The sequence below is a fragment of the Amblyomma maculatum genome, chromosome 1, assembly GCF_055883805.1.
Source record: "Amblyomma maculatum isolate TAMU_Amacu chromosome 1, ASM5588380v1, whole genome shotgun sequence".
Taxonomy (NCBI): Eukaryota; Metazoa; Arthropoda; class Arachnida; order Ixodida; family Ixodidae; genus Amblyomma; species Amblyomma maculatum.
In genome coordinates, this window is record NC_139344.1 from 35,804,644 (window position 1) to 35,827,434 (window position 22,791).

At 46.7% G+C, this 22,791-nt stretch overlaps 1 protein-coding gene and 1 pseudogene across 1 annotated transcript; one reads left to right on the top strand and one right to left on the bottom strand.

Annotated features, from left to right (window-relative positions):
- The first annotated feature begins 510 nt into the window (after nucleotides 1–510).
- LOC146202125 (uncharacterized) lies at nucleotides 511–4,155 on the top strand (annotated as a pseudogene).
- A 601-nt stretch (nucleotides 4,156–4,756) lies between these two features.
- On the bottom strand, nucleotides 4,757–7,951 carry LOC146202126 (uncharacterized). Its single transcript, XM_084584045.1, has 2 exons — nucleotides 7,722–7,951; nucleotides 4,757–6,948 (listed from the first exon to the last, which is right to left on the bottom strand). The coding sequence occupies exon 2, from the start codon at nucleotides 6,316–6,318 to the stop codon at nucleotides 5,290–5,292; it is 1,029 nt and encodes a 342-aa protein (XP_084440171.1). The 5' UTR covers nucleotides 6,319–6,948; nucleotides 7,722–7,951; the 3' UTR covers nucleotides 4,757–5,289.
- Between the last annotated feature and the right edge of the window lie 14,840 nt (nucleotides 7,952–22,791).

Sequence of the window (22,791 nt, forward strand, 5' to 3'; positions counted from 1 at the left end):
GGCTTGCGTCAACTCTGCCGTAAATGCCGTTCCCCTGTCCGTGATGAGCACTTCTGGGGCGCCGTGTCGCAAGAGAATTTGTTCGACAAAAAATTTGGCGACTTCTGCCGCGGTACCATTTGGTAGTGCTCTTGCTTCGGCGTAACGGGTAAGGTAGTCAGTGGCCACGATGATACACTTGTTACCCATAGACGAAGATGGAAAAGGGTCGAGGAGATCCATCCCAATTTGTTGAAAGGGCAGGATTGGGGGCGGAATCGGGTTTAGTAGTCCTGCTGGTCTGATCGGCGGCGTCTTGCGTCGTTGGCACTCACGACACGTCTTCACGTAGTGGGAAACTTCGGCAGGCACTCGCGGCCAGTAATAGACCCTTTGCGAAACCTCGCAAATCTTCCCAGCAAGTCTGGCAACCGCGCTTCGCCGCCATGGTAAAGGGTTGCGTCGCCGTTCCGACCGTCGCGCGCTTAGCTGCGCTGCAACTGTTTTCGTTCGCCAGCTAATTCGGCGCATATGGCGAATACATCAACACTCGTATTTCCCATCACAGGATGGAAAAACAACTTAAGCGCTGTGCCGCCTTTAAACGAGACGAGGCTGACGTCTTTTTATTCGAGCAGGTCAGCCACAGAACGCTGTCTGGACAGAAGCTACAACTTCAGCGCAGAGTCCTATGTTATCGCCTCGTCCGTGCAGACCAACAGTTCTAAAATAAGGTGCGTATATGCCTGCGAATGTGAAGAACACTGCTCATGGCTGGCTAATGATGCAATCTTTAAGCGCAACCGCACGAGGCGACAGATCGCGGCGACACGCCGCGCGACGCCGTCGCGCGGTGCGCTCTGGGCCCGCCAAAGCACTGTCGCTCATGCGCATCCCTCAGTTTCTGGTTTGTAGAAAATTTCGTCCGTCGCCAAGGTGTATCGTCTCATGCGGTTACCGCTTAAGTAGGCTTTGTCGGACGCAAGAAGTCGGCTACGCTGATTGGGTGGTGTGTGTGCTGGTGTGCTCTAAAATTCACAGCCATCGCCTGAGCGCGAATGAATTGAGCTCATTGAAACTTGTTCCTGAAATTTTCCTCGCTGCCATTGAAGTAAGTTTTAGGTGTACACACTACGGTTCACTGTTGGAGGATCCGCGATCGCCTGGCCGACGCACTTGCGTTGCGTTCCCACCGAGAGCAGACGCAAAGAGCAACCGGGCATGCCTACTGTGGGGCCGTCGATTGGCACCGGTCTCGGTGGCAGCGCTCCGTGAACTGCACATGCATGGTTAATTACGACGGCGGTCATGCGTCACTGCCATCGCAACCAGCGCCGCCGGTTAGGAAAGTTATTCATAATGCTTCGCGGATAAATAGGCGATGAACCTAGTTGACAGCCAGCGGTTTGTCGTGAATGGTGTTGTGAGGTTCACAACAGTACCTCGCACAGAATAAACTCCCTAGCTGGCTTCCCCTGAAAGTATATTTGCAGGGAGAAACCAGCGTCTGCTCATTATATCTAGTTGCTTTCCTCGTGTAAACACTTCTGAGATAATCACAGAAGTTTAGCACTCTTGCAGTAAGTAATAAATTCCTTCAGTACATACCATGTGTCCACCTCATAGGCAGGCATCAATCCTGGCATGTCTCAGCATATCTTAAACTTGCATGTGTAATCTGGAGTGAAATGTGTCTTGCACTAATGTGCCAAATATGTTTGTCTTTTCAGGGATGGAATCGTTTTCATCAAAGCCTTTTGCTATAGAAGCAAAAAAAGGAACTCGTCACCCTACTGTATAATTGTTGCCATCAACAAACATGGAGAAATTGTTGACGGCAGCTGTGAATGCCCAGCTGGGAAGCTGGCGTGTAACCATTTCATGGGCGTGTTGAGGACTGTAGCCTTGCTGCAAAGCAAGGGGTTTACCGAGGCCCCGCAAGAGTTATCAGCAACAGAACTTCCTCAACAGTGGAGAGTACCACGAGGTACGAATATTCAGGGGGGCTCCATTCAGACTGTTGATTGGAGGAGCATGAGAGAAGGTGGCATCAGCATCCCCAAAATTGCAAAACCAAAGGAGCGGAGGCGTTGCCCTCGCAGTGCAGAGGAACAAGAAGCGGCAAAAGAAGAGTTTGCCAGAGCACTGCTCCAACTAAATCCAGATGATGAGTTTGCCCAAGGACTGCTGCTTACCTCCAACCAGCCAACAAAAAAAAAAAAAAAATATGGCCCTGCACCTGCATCGTCACCATTGCCGTACCAGCAGGCCCTCCATCCTCATGGCTTTACAGTTCTTGTTACTGGAATTGCTACTCTGCATCCAGCAGCTCCAAGTGGCATTCCCAATCCAGCCTTTTTTAAAAACACCACTGTTTGGACTGTGAGTGCTCACCAGAAAGGAAACAGGATCCTTGAGGTATACTTGGGCGCACTGCTGTCGCAGCAGCATCGCAAAAGCTAAATAAGATTAGTTTCAGAATTGAAAGTTGAAGTGAACGCAATAATTTGAAGGGTACCACTGCTTTGCTGTGATTAAACTATAGATTTCTGATTTTGGGGTTTCTTAACCTTCTACAAGCGTATACAATTAAGCCTTAACAATGTTGCAACGTTGCGAAAAATAATGGACAACAAAAAGTATGACCACACGCTTCTGCATTGTGTTCCCTTACTTTTTTTAATCGATATTTATTGCCTCAGGGCATCAGTTGTGTTTGAGATGAAGGATGAATAAATGATTAAAAGAATGGAAAAAGGGTGGCTGATTTTATGATGTCCAGGAATGAGCGATGATGAGGTCCCTGCGTCCAAGTGATATATGAGCCAGGATTGGTTGCTGCAAGGCCAGCTATCGTCGGGTGCCCGATACGTGTTGGTTTCAGTGCTGGGCAGTCCCACAACAAGTGGTGAATGTCGGCTTCAACTTGTCTTCCCTTGCCATTGTTTTAACAAGCGAAGCTGCAACCATTTAACCCAATATTGATCCTATAAAATTATGAGGTATTCTTGTGAATGATCTAATTGCAGGTAGCACTTCACCCTCTTTGCTTTTTAGTAGTGTCTATTTATGCTGTCATTTTGCATTGATGTACTCTATGTTAACTGTATAAAATTCACTACAGCTGCATCTGCCTGTGTGCGGCATATGAAAGCTACTGCCATTGAAAACCTACATTTAGCTTGTACTGTAGTGAAGTATTGAAAGAAATGCACTTCAGGAGCTGCCTACTCTTTTCTGTTCCTCTCAGTGGTGAGAGGCTACGATTTCTTAGAGCAGAAGTATCCAGAACTTCACATGTGATTGCATTTGGCTGGGATAGATGCTAGCTGCGTACTTTGGTTATTTTCATATTGTTTGGTGCCTCTGTTGAACATATGCAGCAAGATGATAATTCTAGTTATGTCACCTCTTTATACAATTTGTAGGTAATCTGCACCACACCTAGTTCATCGGCTCAGCTTGAGAAAGACACGAGGCAGCAGGCAAAGAGCACAACATGGCAGAAGCAGCGAGGCCTCCGGTTGACTTCTTCGAACTTCGGTGTCGTGCTTGCAAGGCAACAGTGGACTGTAAAAGGCTTGGAAACTATTGCTGCCCGCAGGGACCTCTCCAGAATTCCGGCCATAAAGTAAGATAATGTCAGTTGTGTAAGGCACATTTTTGGAATCTACTTAATTGCTTGTACGTCATTTCAGTAATGTTGCTGGACTTCCTTGAACCCAACGCTTGTCGAGTTCATCTGTGAGACTAAATGCTTTTCAGTGTATGTCATGTACGGAATTTCCAACGGGCCAGTGGCAGCCAAACGGTACGAAGAAGTCCTCAGATCTGCTGGACATGATGTAACCGTCAGTGCTTGTGGACTGTTGGTGAATCCTGCCTTTCCATGGCTCGGTGCCTCACCAGATAGAATAGTATTTGACCCTATAGAAGGCACCTATGGTGTTGTTGAGATAAAATGCCCGTACTCGCTACATGACGCCAAAGGCAAGGAGCTTGCTAAGCATGAGTTTTGCTCTAAGCTGAGTGATAGTGGCCCCAGGTTGAAGAGGGACCACTTTTACTATGGTCAGATAATCGGACAGATGGGTGTAGCAGGACTCAACTGGGGAGACTGTTGTTTACAGCAAGGATTTTATTCTGGTCGAAAGGATTAGGCTGGAAGAAAGTGAATGGAAAGCAATGTGGGTGAAGCTGCGAGAGTTTTACTTTTCAACATTACTTCCTTATTTGGAAAGCTGCCTGTGAAGTAGGCTTGCATCTTAGCCAGCCAGTGCCCAAAACGTTTAGTACCTGCCCAGTTGGACAACATTTTGTGTGCAGAAATAATATGGAGTCATAAAAATGTTACTGTTTAATTATCTTCAGCCTAGTCACATCCAATGCTGTAAACAGTCCCTTTTTTTAACGTAGCACACACAAAAAAAGGACAAAAGAAGGGACATATACGAGTGCTCATGAGTATTTTTTTGTCGTTGTTTGCGCTGCGTTCCCAAAATGCAAACACACCAACTTGCCCAGTTTAGCATCCTTGTGAACACAACTTTCATTTCCCTACTATTTTCTGTACCAGCTGTGGCCACCTTACCCTTGCAACTTCCATATCACATTTGCCTCTTTTCTATGCTTGCCCTGTTGAAATCCATGCTGTTATATTGCCTTTGCATTACATGTTCCGTCTATATGCTCATCTCTTCCAGGTATCAGCTATGATATCAAATTTGCCCTCGTTCCCATCTCTGAATGTATGCATATCATTTTCATATTTGGAGCTTTTTAGTACCTCATTCTCTTTCGGACCTTGGCTCACAAAGTCAAACGCCACGTGCAAAGCTGTTGCCGGGTAGAGGTGAATGAGCAAGTGTTCGACTGAAAAATTTTGAACAATATTTAGCGGCCTGAAGCAGCCTAAACTCTGAAGGTGTGGGTGTCGCATACATTTCAGATTATATAGTTGTGCAATACGGTGTCTCTGTAATATGTTCTGTTGTCATGTTAGCAAGATTTTGCTTGCCTCTGTTAGAACAGATGAACAGAACCTTAGAACAACAATCGTGCTGTACTCTTTGTCTTTTATGCACTTCGATAGGCCTTTATAGCAGCGAGTTCCAGAGAAACCTACACTCACATAGTATGTGAGAAAACACAACTTGCCTGTTACTCATGCCCTACAATGGGCATTAATGGGTTGAAGGGCTTAAGTAAAATGTGAATCCATGATGGCAGACTTGTTGCACAGGTATGAAAAATATTTTATATATCAATATCATAAAATAGTGACCAGAACATCAGAAATAAAAGCAGGATTCAATCTTCATCAGCATCACCATACTGTCGCAGAAGTGGTCCTTGAAGATTGCTCATAATTGCGCACACAGTCCACATCTGGTTGGCCAATGGAGCCAGCGAAATTGGCAAGGGTCGATCAAAAATGTGATAACTCTTGATGCGCTGAATCCTCCTTTCAACATGAATACGAAGTGCCGCAATTTCTTGAGTCTTTTCAACTTCTTCGGCAGTGAATTGGTCATTTCGCAAAAAGGGTGGCAAGTTGAGCTTGACACTAATTTCCTGCAGAAGATCTCCAAAGCGGAAACATTTGTCAGCCATGACTACGTCGTCTTTATCAAATTGCAAGTCTAAAAAACCACTTTTAACTACGCACTCTCTGTCCGATGTACATCCAGTGAAAAGCTCGGACACAAAAGTTACAGAGCCATTAGGGGATACTCCAATGAGCCCCTTCAATGTATGTGTTGATTTGTAGTGCGAATACAGCTCTGACTGAGTGACAAACGATGTTGGTACATTGCAGCGTATTTCTGTGGCATCAAGCAACACGCGTGTGGCAGCATAATTCTCAATGAATGCCTCTGGCATACTTCGGTTTATGGCTTCTCGCGACTGCCATATTGGCAATTCTGTCATCTGCAGATACATAAAATCCATCCATGATGAGAAGATTCGTGAGACTGTGCTTGTCGAGATTAAGAATAGGTGGCCGAGATGCTTGTGAAAAAGATTCAGGCGTAGCTTTACAAGAACAAGAAACAGCTCATTCTGCACGGTTAACTTACGTGGTCGGCCACTGTAGTCATCCGACTGATGGCTTGTGTCTCGTCTTTTGATATTTTCCCCATTTTTTCCAGGGTTCAACAGCATGAAAAGAGAGTTGAAGCACTCGTAGCTGGGTAGTCCAGTATAAAACTGAAAGTCGTCATCCCGCTCTTGAAATTTTTCAACTCCAAAGGGCATAGAATCCTGTCTGAGTTGTTCTGTTTGTTTCTGAGACCTTATAAGCTCATTTCGAACAAGGTTTAGCTCCTGCTTTTGCATGTGGAGATTTAGCTCAGAGTCTTGTAGCTTCTTTTCAAGCCTTATGCAATTGATTTTGTGTGCTTCAAGCTCTGCCTGCAGCTCTGCCACTCTTTCCTTGCTTGTTGCAAGCTGTACTTACAGTTCATGAAGTGAAGCCATGTTCATGGGGGAAACTTCCTGCAGTGGGGTTCTGCTTTGTTGCTCTCTAGGTGGAGAGCAATTTTCATTGTGGGCATTTTCTTGTGCATCGAATGAGTTCGTAGGGCTTCTGCTCTGCTGCTCTGTATATTGAACAGTGGGAGATGCAGCCAATGATGGAACATTATTCTCATTTTCGACATTTTCCTGAGCATCATTTTGCTTTGTTGTCTTTCGCCGCCGCTTGGCAGGTCGTGGGCACTCAGTACGTTAACTTGGCGGTTTCCTTGATATTTTTGATTGACTAAATGCAAACACAGATGGCACGGCTGTCTAACGCAGTAAACGTAATCCACTGGCCACACTTATCCAAAAGTCGGAATCAATGAAATGTTTTCAGCAGACTTTAGTTGCCTTTGACACCTTGAACAGTAGCCCTTCGTCCCGCTTGATGGCCACTATCCACCGTTTTTTCATTCCTTCATCTGCAGGAAATCTGTGGAACGAAACCTGCAAATAAAAGGCTCGGTTGAAAATGTGCTCTTGTCTCTTTTATCAACACAAAAAGTAAAACGTAACTTGGCCACAGCACACTGAAAATTTCTGGAGGCCAACTGAAAGAACCATAGAGAACCATAGTGCCAGCTGAATACCTTTGACTAGCCCTCAGGGCATTTGTAGCAGGAGCTAAACACACGGCATGACAAAGACGCCGTCCTGGTGGGATCGGGACTAATTTAGATAGTCGAGGTTTGATAAGTGACCAGGTCCTTTCCGGTTTTTAAACATGACCGTGACCTAGCTAGAAATAGCTGCAACCCTCAACAGACCACTGCATTACAGCGGAACGTATCCATAGGCTGAATACACGGGCTCGACCCCGACCGCTGAGGCCGCGTTTCGATGGAGGCGAAATGCTCAACGCGCCCGTGCGCCACGTGATTTCGGAGCACAATGAAGAACCCAGGGTAGTCTAAAGAATCCGGAGCATTCCACTACGGCAATCCGTATAGCCTCAGTTGTTTAGGGACATTAAACCCCACAGACTACATCTGCTCCAGAGGTACGGCAACTAAAAATCGAAGCTAGAAAAAGCGACCGTGTATATCGCTCGGTAAAGCTCAGTGGCGATCGACACGGGCAAGAAACACACCTTGCCAAGCCATGCAGGCTCTTCGAGAACAGCAGTTTGGCCGCAGAGACAATTACGGATGCTTCGATTCATATTCAAAAGCGTAAAAAAACAGCGCAGTTTCGAGCACCGTGTGCATGCATACACATACCTTGTTCCCCGCTTCGTCCAGATATCCGGACTGGTTGCATAAGGGTACACAACAGTAAGTAGGCATATCGAGTCCGCCAGAATAGCATGGAGCGGTAAAAAAAACACGAATCAAGCAGTCAGAGTGATGTAAAAGCTGGCAATACGGAGACGAGTTGCTGCGAGCGACTGCGTGCTCTCCGCCGCCGACCCTTTACAATGGCACCGGCGGTCTGCTACGCACAGTGTTGCCTGAAGTTTTGCAAAGCCCCTATAGATAAGCGTCAGCCCGTGACGTCAGTGGAGATACGGCGGCGCTGGCGACAGCAGTGACTTTCGTGGTGTAGGCAAAAGCGCGAGCCGTCTGCATTGGATGCGCGGCGCTTGCCGTGTTTTCGGGCATAATTCCCAATATTTCTGCAAACTGTGGTGCGGTTGACTGCGCCTCGAGGCACAAAAAATAAAATGGCAATTGTTTTAACATGTTTCTTGCGGTCGGATTAGGATGAGAGCTAAGGGCTGCGGCATTGAGCGCGACTAGTAGACTCTTCGGTGACGGATTGCCTTCGCGGCTAACGTGCGTTGCACTTCTGCACTGAACCTAGATCAGTTCGTTTGCAACCCTTAACTGTCATGATTGCCTTTCGGCTGCACGATGAATAGCGCAAGAACAAACGCCTGCAGCTCGTGCCCGTTTTGATATACTATCATGTCAAGAAGTTTAGACGCGATATTTCGTGTGCATATGACCCCGCGGGGAAGCTGCACTGTGAGTTCCATTCACCTGCACTACTGCCCGGGTATATGTTCACACAGAAAAGGACACAAAAGCTGCTACGAAGGTAATTGTAATTACCTTGAGCGGTCACTCAGTGCGATATTGCCGAAATATGCACGCACTTGTATAGTAGCTTTTTTTTCTGCTTTTACATTCGCGAGTTAACGATCTTCATCACCGGTTTTATAGTAAACAAGTCCCGCAGCGTTATTTCTCATGTTTTTTAAATTTATTTTTGGAGGTCATTATAAGATCCTGACGAACGAATTAAATATCCACGTACAACCTAGCTCTGATCGAGTAGAATATTTAAGTATATAGGGTACATGGAGTTTAATGTCCCAAAGTGGAATCGGCTATGAGGGGTACAAAATCAGTAGAATAAGATGACGCGCATTTGAATAAAAAATTTCCAAGTGTATTAAAAAAGTTCAGCAGATCGCGCAAATTTCGATGCAAGCGGTCGTGAAGGAACATTGCATCTGCACTCATGCGTCTCTCCTAGAGAGCAAAGAGAACAAAATGAGAGCATTCTTACGGGCATGTACATATTAACCTGTGAATGACCTTGGCTACGTCTGTAAGATGAGAGAGACGTCAAATATCTTTTTTATCGAGTAGGCGAAAACAAGTTGGCAGAGGCGAACATATGTTACAAGAACTAAACGATTGAGTTCTTCTTATTAAATATGAAATTATATTACTTAAGTTGCTGGTAAAGAGAGCTAGAAATGTGATTTCTTTTTCACTATATATATAGTTGCCGGTAATTTCTTTAGTGTGAAATTGCTTGAAGCAGCAGAAAGCCAGTCAAAAGAAATGGTCATATAAAAAAACAATTCAGTCATTCATATTGCCGCGAAACCTTCAAAACAGTATTCGTTGTTTTTTAACAGCCCCCGGCATACAGGCTTATCACTCTGATTCTGGACCGCGTATCAGTTCCGTAATCTTTGTTTGTTAATGCTCGATGTCGCGAGTCACACCTTTATCAGTTTTGTTGTGGCGCAAGATGCACCGAGATCTGTCTCGAAGGTTCCGGCCACTTGGGTGTCTTTCCACAATGTTCCAGCCCGTGCTGGTAGCTGTTTGCGACGTTATCTAGATTTTTCTGTGCAGCCTTTAAATTGAGCGTTGCCGAGTGTGACGGGCATTCTTTGTTCGACGATCGACGAGCACGTTTGTTTCTATCGCCGCCGCCGAGTTGCTTAGTCCTTTTGCGGGCGCAAGTCAGCCCAAATAGAGTTTCTTTAGTGCAATCATTGACCCCCTTCATTTGTGTCGCCGACCTTGTCACCACTACGTGACAATATTATCGTCCTCCTTGCATTCGCCAGGAATAGGCCCGGGAGTTTAACAGTGTTCACTATTAGTCTCTCTTATACATTGCGCTTTCAACTATTTCTACGCACAAGCGAAGCTTACGCTTCCGGATATTCGCTCGCGCAAACTGGTTTCGAAGGCAGCGTCGCTTGGCGCAGTGTAGGCACGCTGCGCTTTTGCCTACACCGCTTGTCGCTGCCGATCGCAGCGCCATCTTTGTTTACAAACATGACGATTGTCTATACTTCTCCTGGATTCCACCCAACGTGCGCGCAAATCCGAGGTGGCCTGCTGTGGGCTCATCGTGCAACGCCTGCAGAATTTCTTGCCGAAGGGTTTTAGGCACTACGAGAAGCTGCGCGGTCTTGTTGGGTGCAAAGTTCTTCACGAGGAAGCCAATACTTAACCTGAAGGATGATAAATGTCGCCTGAACACACCAGGAGGGGAAGCGGTCTTTCCTTCCAAGTAATCAGCTAGCGCTTTCAGCTCAGGGTCTGATCGCTGTTGTTCTGCGAAACTGCTGGCGCTTACCGGTCCCAAAAAGGCGTCATCGTCATCGTCCTTCGGGGGAGAATCGACGGGAGAGCGGGATAAGCAGTCTGCGTCGGAATGCTTCCAGCCCGACTTATAGACTACAGTCATGTCAAATTCTTGAAGTCGTAGGCTCCATCTGGCAAGGCGGCCGGAAGGATATTTCAAATTAGCCAGCCAGCAGAGCGCGTGATGGTCGCTTACCACCTTGAATGGTCGGCCGTATAGGTATGGACGAAACTTAGAAGTAGCCCAGATGATCGCAAGGCACTCCTTCTCGGTCGTCGAGTAATTGACTTCGGCTTTTGTGAGGGACCTGCTAGCGTAGGCGATTACTTTTTCCTGTCCGGCACTCTTCTGGACGAGAATAGCTCCTAGGCCTACACTGCTCGCGTCGGTGTGAATTTCGGTCTCGGCGTTTTCATCAAAGTGGCCAAGTACAGGAGGGCATTGCAGGCGGCGCTTGAGGTCGTTGAAGGCTTCTCCTTGCGGCGCTTCCCATTTAAAAGGTACGTCAGCCTTTGTAAGCTGCGTCAACGGTTCGGCGATCCGCGAAAAGTTTCTGACAAATCGTAGATAATAAGCGCACAGCCCAAGGAATCAGCGCACAGCTTTCTTGTCGGCAGGCGGTGGGAATTGTGCGATTGCAGCTGTTTTCTCCGGGTCTGGGCGAATACCGTCCTTGCTAACGATGTGACCTAGGAATCGGAGTTCTTCGTAGGCGAAGTGACACTTCTCTGCTTTTAGCGTTAGCCCCGATGACTTGATGGCTTTCAGCACTGTCTGTAGTCGTTTTAGGTGGTCTTCAAAGTTTGACGAGAAGACAACAACGTCGTCCAAACATACCAAACAAATTTGCCACTTCAAGCCTGCCAGGACTGTGTCCATTACTCGTTGAAACGTGGCTGGTGCGGAGCAGAGGCCAAATGGCATCACCTTGAACTCAAAAAGACCGTCCGGTGTGATGAATGCGGTCTTCTCGCGATCTCTTTCGTCGACCTCAATTTGCCAATATCCGCTCTTCATGTCCATCGATGAGAAGTACCTTGCATTGCAGAGCCGGTCGAGAGTGTCGTCGATGCGGGGAAGCGGGTAGACATCCTTCTTCGTTATGCTATTCAAGCGGCGGTAATCAACGCAGAAGCGAAGTGTGCTGTCTTTCTTCTGGACCGAAACGACTGGTGCCGCCCAGGGGCTGTTCGATGGCTGGATTACGTCATCACGCAGCATTTCCTCAACTTGATCGCGAATGGCCTGGCGTTCTCGCGGCGATACACGATAAGGGCTTTGGCGCAGAGGTCGGGCGTGTTCGTCCGTTTTTACGCGGTGCTTGGCCAGTGGTGTTTGTCGTACCTTCGATGACGATGAGAAGCACTCCCCGTAGCTTCGAAGCAGACTGAGAATCTGGTCTTTTCTGTTGTGGGTCAATGCCGGGTTGATGTCAAATGTGGGCTGACGAAATAGGTCCGGTGCGTCTTCCAGCGTTTGGTCGTGGACGGCGAATACATCTTTGAGGTCCGCTAATTCGTCGAGAAAAGCGATCGTCGTGCCCTTGTTGAGATGCCGGTATTCTTCGGTGAAGTTTGTTATCAGAACCTGAGCTTGATCTCTCCGGAATTTCGTGATGCCTCTTGCGATGCCGACACCTCGTTCTAAGAGTAATTGGATATTTCCTTCGACAATGCCTTCAGCGGTTTCGATGTTGGCGCTACCTACGCAGACTGCGATACTTGATCAGGGCGGGACGTTCAATTCTTCGTCGAGGACGTTTAGAGGGATGTGTTGCATCGACGTCGTCGTAGCAGGAATGGCTTTGTCTGCAGAGAGCTTGATGAGCTTGGATCGCAGGTCGATGATAGCCCTATGTTCATTTAGGAAGTCCATGCCTAAAATCACGTCGCGGGAGCACTGCTGCAAGACCACAAAGCTGGTGGGGTAAGTAAGCCCATTTACGGTTAGTCTTGCAGTGCATCGTCCCGATGGAGTAATCAGGTTGCCACCGGCTGTGCCAATAAGCGGGCCATCCCAAGCGGTGGTAACTTTTCTGAGCTGAGAGGCTAACGGTCCACTAATGACTGAATAGTCAGCTCCGGTGTCTGCTAGGGCAGTGACTCTGCGACCGTCGATATCAACTTCAAGGTCACTTGTTCGCGTCCTCGCATTGCACGTGGGCCTTAGTGTCCGATCTCGGCTGCGTCGTTTCTTCAGGTCATGGCCGGGGCATACCGTTGTTACTTCGGTGGGCGGCGGTGTCGGCTTGCACTCTGGTCGTGTTGTCGTCGGTGTGGAGCGGCGATGAAATGGTTGCGTCGTCGTTAACGGTCGTCTGCGGCGGAGGATGTTCGTCTTTTCGCCGTTGAGCAACCTCACCTCCAAAGGTTGCTCTGTTTAGTTTCCCCTGCGCGGGCTTGGGGACCTTCCGCGCATACTCCCATCATAGGTACGGCCTGGCGACGCAAAGCGGGCCCTGTACGGCGATGGAGATCTGAACCGACGGCTTGGTGGCGCAATCTCACCGCTACGCAGATAGTTGTCAATTTCTTGTGGTCGTTCACCTGGGCGTGGTTGTGGCGCGTCGACTGCAAATCCGCGGAGACCGATTCGTCGGTACGGGCAGTGGCGCAGAATGTGGCCGGCCTCACCGCAGTGGAAGCATAATGGCCGGTTGTTTGCAGTCCTCCAGGCGTCGCACTTCCTGGGGTTTGGGGGTCGTTGGTATGCTTGGCGGGCGGGGGCCAAGGGGTGGTTTTCAGGAACAGGACGGTAGCGGCGAGGGTTCGGAAAGTCATCACGTCGGGGCGCAGGGCGACGTAATGCAGCAGCGTAGTTCATTGCTGTTGCCTCTTGTGCTGGAACAGTCGCAGCCGTCGCTTGAGGAACGCCCAGCGCCTGCTGGACTTCTTCACGGACGACGTCCGCGAGCGTCGCCACCTGGGGTTGCGATGATGGCATCAATCGGCGGAGCTCCTCTCGCACGATCTCCCGGATGAGGTCCCGAAGGTTCTCTCCACTCACAGATGCGCTGGGGTAGTGGCTTGAGTAGTCTGGCTGAAGTGGTCGCTCGTAGTGGCGCATCCGGGTGTACAACGTCTTCTCGATGGCAGACGCTTCCGTTTCAAATTCCGCCACGGTTTTTGGCGGATTTCGGACAAGATTTGCAAAAAGCGATTCTTTGACGCCTCGCATTAAAAATTTGACTCTCTCATCTTCAGTCATGTTATGGTCGGCGCGGTCTCTTCAACGTACGCCAGGACAGGCTCGTTACGAAGTTGAAGTTTTGACTGAAGGAGGGCCTGGGCTCTTTCCTTTCGGACGACGCTTGAAAAGGCTGTCGAAAACGCTTCCTTGAAAATGTCCCAATCCTTCATAGCTTCGAACCAAACTCGGACATGTCCTTGAAGAACAAAGTAGACCTGCCTGAGTTTCGCAGCGTCGTTCCAGCCGTTGAATTCTGCCACACGGTCAAAAAGGTCCATCCAATCTCCAGCATCTTCATCCGGTCGTCCATGGAAGCAAGGGGGCTCACGTGGTTGGACGAAAACAACCGGTGCTGTAGGCTGGGCCATTGTCAGCGTCGATGCCTTCCGAGATCGATTGGGGTCAGGGAGCAGACCGTGTTCGGGTTGTAGGCCTTGAAGTCGGCGGCTGGCTCGGTGACCTGTAGGCTGGTCTTCCAGGGCGACAGGAACACGGCTTGGGTCTTCGCTTGAAGGATCAAAGTCAGCACCTCCACCAGATGTCACGTAGTGGTGACAAGGTCGGCGACACAAATGAAGGGGGTCAATGATTGCACTAAAGAAACTCTTTATTTGGGCTGACTTGCGCCCGCAAAAGGACTAAGCAACTCGGCGGCGGCGATAGAAACAAACGTGCTCGTCGAACAAAGAATGCCCGTCACACTCGGCAACGCTCAATTTAAAGGCTGCACAGAACAATCTAGATAACGTCGCAAACAGCTACCAGCACGGGCTGGAACATTGTGGAAAGACACCCAAGTGGCCGGAACCTTCGAGACAGATCTCGGTGCATCTTGCGCTACAACAAAACTGATAAAGGTGTGACTCGCGACATCGAGCATTAACAAACAAAGATTACGGAACTGATACGCGGTCCAGAATCAGAGTGATAAGCCTGTATGCCGGGGGCTGTTAAAAAACAACAAATACTGTTTTGAAGGTTTCGCGGCAATATGTTGTGGAGGTGAAAATAAATCCAGAAACGCAGCATTTGATTTGCACTGCGAACTACTTTTGCATTACTCTCGATTACCTGAACAAGGGTAAATGGGGTACGCCTCAGGTCGCAGATGAGCCAACGTTTCGACAAGTGAACTTGTCTTCGTCTGGGCATAGCAATCATCACTAGCAGGGGTTTAAATACGCTTTTGCTTCCGAAGAAGGAAAGCTGGGGAGGGGAAAGTGGGTGTAGAGGATGGGTGAGAAGAAAGTGGGTCATGAAGTGAAAAAAAAAAAAATCTTCAGTATGTACTTATCAGCCATGGAACCAGGGATTCTGCGGCCTGCAAAAAAAGTAAAAGCGGCAGTACCAGGAAAAACTAAAATTTCGGGTAGGTGATTTGTCACCACTTAAGCCGGTTTGGTGCAGATACACCTTACAAAGGGACAGGCTATGCAAAGGGCCCTGATAAGGCATTTATCTAGGGGGACAATTGTTAAAAGAAGGGGGTAGGGGGGAGTACAAAGTCACAGGATAATAACCGCATAGTGAAAAATAATAATAATATTAAGTATGTATCTCAACCTGGAACCAGAGATCCTGTGGCCTACAAAAGAAGTAAAAGCGGCAGTACCAGGTAAAAAAAAATATCACAGTACCGGGTAGACTATTAGTCACCACTTAGGCAGGTTTGGTGCAGATACACCTTACAAAGAGAGGGTTTACGAAGGGCCCTGATAAGGCATATATCTAAGGGGGACAATTCTTAGAACTTTCTGCAAAGGGGGGGGGGGGGAGAAATACAAAGTCACAGGATAATAACCGCACCGGGAACCACAACATGAAAAAAAAATAATAATACAACATAATAATAAAAAATGTTTGAGGACAAATTCAAGCAACAAGTGATAAGGAGGAAATGTGTTTAGAGGAACATGTAGGGTTATGCTATTGCGGAAGGGAATAAGGTGTACATGCGTTGTGAATAAACTGTACATTTAACAGTATGTGAGATTGTTTTCCCAAATAGTTATGATGGAGAGGGAATATACCTAAGGGATTCTAACGTTCCCTTAGATATATTTATTCCTGCTGGTTCCAATGTTCTAAATTTATCAATTAGATATGCCTCTCTATATATTTTCTGTCCCTTGCAGATTTAAAGCCTGACTGAAGAATATATAGTTTAATTTCTTCGAACTTATGGTCTTTCTGATTGAAATGCTGGGAAACTGCTTTCGGGAGGTTTTTGCCTGCGTCTGCCCGATGTCCATTAAGCCGCATGTTCATTGGTTGTCCCGTCTCTCCGATGTGCTGTTTATGACAGATGGAGCATTTAACCAAACACACGAGCGCGTACATCGGGCTATAACATCCCATCAGTTTATCCACTAGCCCGTATACGTTTCTTCATTGATCTCATCGCCGAAGGAAGATGTCGCACAAGAACCGTCACTTAATTGCGCTCTTGTGTTTCGTGTCGTTCTTTACGTATGTTTTTCTTAAGCGCAACGATGTTTGAACATGTCAGTCACCAACTAGTCCAACTAGAAACCCTCTTGATTTTGGAAGGTGCTGTGCCAGGCAGCTAATGTTATACAGAAGCCTGAACCATTTCACCTGCAATAAGCCCATTATGCTTAGTGGCACAGGCAGAGGCATATTTTGGGGGGGGCTGCCTCACCGTAATATATATGTAGTAATGCGCATTTCGGTGATTTTATGTCCATTCCAACATGCGAAAACTGTATCATGTATTCCCAACAACTTTCTGCAAGGCCAGGTAAAAGTACTGCTGTTTAATTTTTTTTTTTTTCGAAGCTTCAAAACGCACAAATTTAAACAATAGGCGTGACTTTGTATAAATAACACATTTTCCGAGTTTTGAGTTCTGTAGTGCAGTCTGAAAACAAATTGTCGACTTATTTTCGTCTGACTGTTGCACAGCGCGTGTGAATAAATGCGCACGACGCTCTCTTTACGCGACGTTTTTGGACTTACCACTGCACCTAATAAACACTGGCATACACGTGGAACATCGGTGATCATAAATGGACACGCTGATGTCCGTCCCGACATCAGCGCACTCATCACAGCACTCTCGTAGTCTCACACAGCACTCTCGTTGGACGTAGTCCGTGCATCACAGCATCTCACGGGAAGCACAAACCGGCGCCTAAACCTCCAGTCGTACAGCAAACAAGAATGACGCGACGCTTGGGCTATAGACACGCTGGCGGTACCCAGCTTTTTCAGCTCCGCTTGTATGTATTTAAAACTTGCAGCACTGCAAAGCACATTTACACCTCATTACGAGCAGAAAGCGACGCGATACGTGACGCCTCTCATTACAGATGGAAGTGAGGAAACTTTGAAGAATCAAAACTACATTACTACCGTCGTAGACAATAATCCACATGATAACGAGGACTAAATGAGCGGGCGTGTGCGCCGCGGGCTGGCCGTGCACACCGCGGTTACATGCGCTTGCGCTCTGGTCGTGCTTGCCACCCTGCCGCTGTCCAACTCACGTAAACCTATCACTATCATCACGCCATCACGTAGTCAGTCACCTATTCTATTCTTCGTAATTTCACATTTCACGTATGTAGTACATACTCTTTGCACCTCGCACACCTCATATCAACTTCGATTAGGCTACATTTGGCTTTCGCTACCAAGTTGAGTCATAAAAAAGAAGAGGGAGCGAATCCATTTCTGAGCAGCACAGATACCAATATTTTGCACTTAATAGGCACACTTTGAAAAAAAAAAAACATTTTGGAAATATTTATGGTTGCTCAATTACTTTTCTTCAATTACTCAATTCCTTGACAGAAAAACCGACTGTCCCGCACCAAGTAGGAGACCGGCCCATGACTCTTAGCGCGTGGGTGGCAATGGTGGCTGAAGTGCAGCGCCCTCAGCTTTCCCTCTAGTTAAGAGTGTAAGCAACTATGTTCCTCCATGTCCATTGGCTTTTCCAACGTATCCCAAGTATCTACTACAGTGCTCTAGAATATCTACCTTGCGTATCCCGGAGTAAAAGGCATCGGGTCCGTCGGACATAAACCTGAACCCCACCGATCGGGTCCGTCCGCCGTACCTCTGAAAATTATTTCCTGGATTTGTCCGACGTATCCCGAAAGAAAAAAAACGCACCGGGTCCGTTAGCCACAGCCATTAGTGTATTGCAATCGTACAAGTTATAAGTTATCCTGTGATATATAAATTGACGTTGTAGCCTAAAGTTCAAGTTTAATTACAATTGACAGCTGTCAACAAAGACCGCTAATTAGTGTATTGCAACCGTATCAGTCCATATAATTAAGCTATCCAGTGATATGACTTAATGAGCCTGAAGTTATTTTTTTAAATAAATTAAATAACGGCATTAATCCAACTTATATGACTCAATAATAAATAATAATATTAATGAATAAACTAATTAACTATCCAACACTAGTACCTACAATAACATTAGTGCAATTATACTCGGCATAATTGCTTTCCATTGACAAATAACAATTGTGGTATTGCAGCTAAAATGAAACGGGTGCACAGCTCTGTACACATGTTACACATCAAAACAATGCGTCGGCGAACAGTATTTCCTACTAAGAAATGTCATTTTGATTTAATTACAACGTGTTCTCCCCCCCCCCTCCCCCTTAAAAAAAAGCACGTAAGGTTCCTATAATCGGCTAATGCGGCCAAATTCTCCCACTCGTAAGCTGGGGACCAACATGCATGGCCCACCAAGCTGTTTTGACGGCCGTTTTTTGCCAAAATAGGCACCCCATGCCCGGGGTACAGTGTACAGGCACGGCCGCTCGATGTAAGCGGGTGCGGCCTTCTACGTCGCCCGAAACCGGCGGGAGGCGCCTACTTTCCGTCGCCACCGCCGCGGCGCCACCGTTCGGGGACAGCCGCGCGCGGAGAGGTGCGCCTGGCTGCGCTTTCAGGGAGGCGTCTGCATGGTAGAAGCCTTTTATTTTAAGGATATAAGAGCTCCGCTTCACACAATTTGGCAACACGAATTAGTATATACTGCAATGTCTAGTGTGACCATGTCAGCACTTAGTGCTTGCTCAGCAACGATGTATACTGGAGTGTACCCCAAAAAATTAGTGACGGTGGGTCATGGCTACTCGACTGGAGAGCTCTCATTACCGTGATGTTGCATTCGGATCAAGTTGTTTGTCACACGAAAATGTCACCCGGCTGTGAACAATTCGAAGCTGTTCAGCTGCCTAATGCCATGGTAGCCTAATGCATAACCACTTAACTATGTCGCAAATTCAGTGTGTCATTTTCATACCATTTACTCATTCCTGTATGCAGCTTTTATACACAAATTGATGTTAACCTGTTCTAAGCTGACAGCGCTATCCAATAAAAATATATTGTCCTATTGTGAGCAACCTCTGTGAAAATGCGACATGTAACCAACCTTTCTATCTCATTCTGACAAATGTTACGTTGGAAATATGAAGATGTTTATTACGTTAAATCTACATGATAACCTCGGTTTTTCTACTCAGTTGGAGTACTTAAACTTTTTACGCCAGAAGGCTATCCGTCATGGCTTCCCGCATTTTGCATGAGCGAACTAAGTGCGCTTCATAGAGCCGGTCTGCCTCAAGGTGCTACATATATGCGCCGAAAGTTTTTATTACTATATTTATTGGCTGCTCACAAACCCGTACAACTTTTGCTTGTTTGTAATTTTCAGTGGAGGAGCGCGCATCGAGTGTTCCTGTAGTGAAACTCTTAGCTGCGATCACAACAATGTTCACGCTTCAGAGTGCAACTGCAGCCGAGATTCAGTGAGCAGCCGAGTACGCTTATTAACTGACCACACAAAAAAAAGGAAGAAAATTACCAATCGCAGATCGAAAACCTTTCATGAGAGAGGTTTATGCCATAGCCATAAATGTCGCTCCACTGTTCAGTTGACATTTCCAGCCCAGCTCGCTATCAGTGGGTGCCGCAAATTAACAATATATTGCATAGCCCCTCAGCATGGGCACAACCATTGTTTTCATAGATTAGCTGAAGTACTGTGTACAGTGAGAAAACAATGATGAAACCAAAAGTTTACACAGCTTGCTACTTTGCCGGACCTCTTCAGACTTCATCATCCTGTTAATGAAGGTGCTCGTAAGCTGGCAAAACTTGATTACTTCCTTTGCGGGGTACATCAAGCCTTCATTGTCCTTGGTTTTCCTTAACCTGTAACTGGTCCAGTTGACTCATATTTCCTGCAACAGGCTTTTGCACGACTGACATGTCGCCTCAAAGCCATTACCAAATATCGCATAAATTAAGTAACAACCTGGTAGTGATAAACAAAACTTGGGGTTCTTAAATATCCTTGCAGAGCCTCGTTAGAGTACCCACTTTTTGCTAACTGCTTATTCACCGTATCCCGTAATTGCTGCCTCTGTCGCATATCATTAGAATGCAGCCTTAAGCCACCGCATTATATGAAACAGCACCCTACACATAGCTATATAAAGCCCCTCTTTACAGAAGCCGTACGAACGTGCCCTATAGGAGTATAGTGTGCCTGTCTTGGGATCTAAGGGTCCCACTTTCAATAATTCCCATTTCACCCTTACATCTTATTGACTCTCTCTGATTTGGCAGCTCCTGTGACATTGAACATGTCATGTGTTCTCACTGCGCCAAAGGTGTCTGGCCATATCACCAACGAACGTGCCTCTTACCAGAGAGGTATTTTTCCAACTTTCCGCCAACAGAGCGGGCACCGGATTTTCTGTGGAATGTGGCTTTTCAGTTTATCGCATCGACTCAAACAGTCTCAAGGGTATAAACAAATGTTGTATGCACAGGCTCCTTTGCACAGGCTCCCGAACACGTAAAGTTATTAGCCTACAAATCATTCGTCAGGTCCAAACTAGAATTTGCATCGCCCATTTGGAATCCTCATCAAGCTTACCTCATTAGTGCCCTCGAATCTGTTCAAAATCGCGCCGCTTGTTTTATTCATTCATCGTATTCTTATGAAATCAGCGTTTCCTCCTTAAAAACAGCATCCGGATTATCCCCCTTATCGCTCCGTCGTCGCATTGCCAGCCTATCTTTATTTCACAAACTTTTCCACAGTCCTATGCGCATCGCACCTTATATTCTTCCCCCAACACGCATATCTCATCGCACCAGCCATCAGCTACAAGTTGCCCGTACACGTTCACGTACCGTCATGTTTTCAAATTCCTTTTTTCCTCGAACAGCTGCAGACTGGAACGGCCTTCCGGACAACATTGCGCTCATCACTTGCACACCACAGTTCATCGATAGTGTCAAAACTTTCCTGTTATTGTGATTATGTATTTTTGCTCTTGCCCCCCCCCCCTTATGTAACACCCCTTTTTAGGGGCCTTTAAGGTAATAAAATGAAATGAAATGAAAAGGCCACTCAGACTAGCGCGGCAAAATTTAGAATATATTGTATGCTTATATAAAAAAAACGTTTCGTACTGAATACTGATATGTCCTTGCAACATAACCTGCGAGAAAAGCTTCTTGTGCTACCTCATCGTGTTCATCTGCTTCACAACACATCATTAAAAATCCTAGTTCACTGGCCAGCTCCTTAGTAACTAAATAGGGTAAACAACGTGACGGGAACACAGGAAAACAGGACGACACAACTAGCACGGTAGTGCCGTCTTCTTCTCCTGTGTTCCCGTCACGTTGCTTGCACTGTTAACCTGTAATTAATCACCAGTCCACTATGCTGTCCCTTGTAGCAAATTCAATGGCAGCTGATAGGGCTTTATGCTTCAGCGAGTGCATTTCCACTTCTCGCTACTGCCTTTGTCTGAAGTGAGCTCAGCAGATAAAGTTTGAGGGTCTCTTAGATGTCTTTTAAGCGAAGGACGGTGAAAGCCTACCCTTTTCCTATCATTTGCCTCTCATCGTTTTGCCGCAGTTCGTCATTTCAAGTCGTCGTTTGATATATTGGTCGTTTCCCAGTCATGATGAGTCTGCCTGCATAGTCATTGTAGCCCTTACCACTCATAACAAAGCAGGTTACTCATTTAGAATCAGCAGTGGTCATTACATGTCACACTTTCACATATTGGTCATTTCGTAGTCATTAGCAGTAATGATGAGTCATGCCTAGCTATTATAGTCATTACCACACATCGCTAAGCACTTGTACTCATTTCTGATCAATTGCAGTCATTACATGTCATAGTTTGATATACTGGTCATTACAAATCATTTTAGTCATTATTAACCATTATTAGCCATTAGAATTAGTCATTACCTCTATCAATGTCTATTTATAACTTTTATTGATTACCTGTCACCATCAATCATTTTCATTCTTAATCTCCGTCCTTGCACCAGGCCGCGGAAAGTCAGCGGCACTTCCGTCCCGTCTTCTCCCAAGCGGGGGCGAAAGGAGGAAAGAAAAAGCGGGGAGGAGGACTTCTCCCTCGCGCCTAAATTTTCCCCTCGCACTGACGGCGCCGCCGACTCCGCTGCGTGGCTTACTTCGTCCTCGCGTGAACCGCTGCAACCGTTACGACTCCGCTCGATTTGAATTAGAACCGTCGTCTGCGTAGCCTAGCGCTGTGAATTCTCTGCGTGTTGGCTTATGGGCCAAAGTTGCGATTTTTCGTCGCGGTTCTTTTACTCTGTGCATCTCATTCCTGCTGGCTCTTCGCCCCTTCGTGAGACGAGAGACTTTCTGCGTGCAGCTCCAGTTCCATGGACCTATCTCGTCTGCGATTGTGCTGGTCATTACAGTCGGCGATATCCGCTGTGGTTCGTGTTGTTGAACTTGTTACCTTCATGTGCTGTGGAGAGACGTAAGTGCGTTTCGAAGAAGACGGTTCTTCCAGGAAGGGTAGTGTAAAGTTTTAATCATGCATTTTGGTTATGTATAGCACAGTGACATGTGATTACTTGCATCAAACACCAACCACTAGGTAGCTAGAACGCAGGTATTTGCTCCATGTTTCTACATTGCTTTGATGGTATGGAATGCATAGAATGAATATGTGCATCATTTATTTAATTTCATATCAACTGTACACATGCTGACAGCAGTGCCGGCAAACTGGGTTCTTTTGTAGTGATAAAGCAAGCATGCAAGATTACAATGTTAGCGCAGAACACAGAACACTACTGTAAACTGTTGGCTATGTAAAGTGTGTGTGTGTGTGTGTGTGTGTGTGTGTGTGTGTGTGTGTGTGTGTGTGTGTGTGTGTGTGTGTGTGTGTGTGTGTGTGTGTGTGTGTG

Excerpts from the sequence above, each read along its gene's own strand:
- LOC146202126 (XM_084584045.1), bottom strand. The coding sequence starts at position 6,318 with ATGCAAAAGCAGGAGCTAAACCTTGTTCGAAATGAGCTTATAAGGTCT.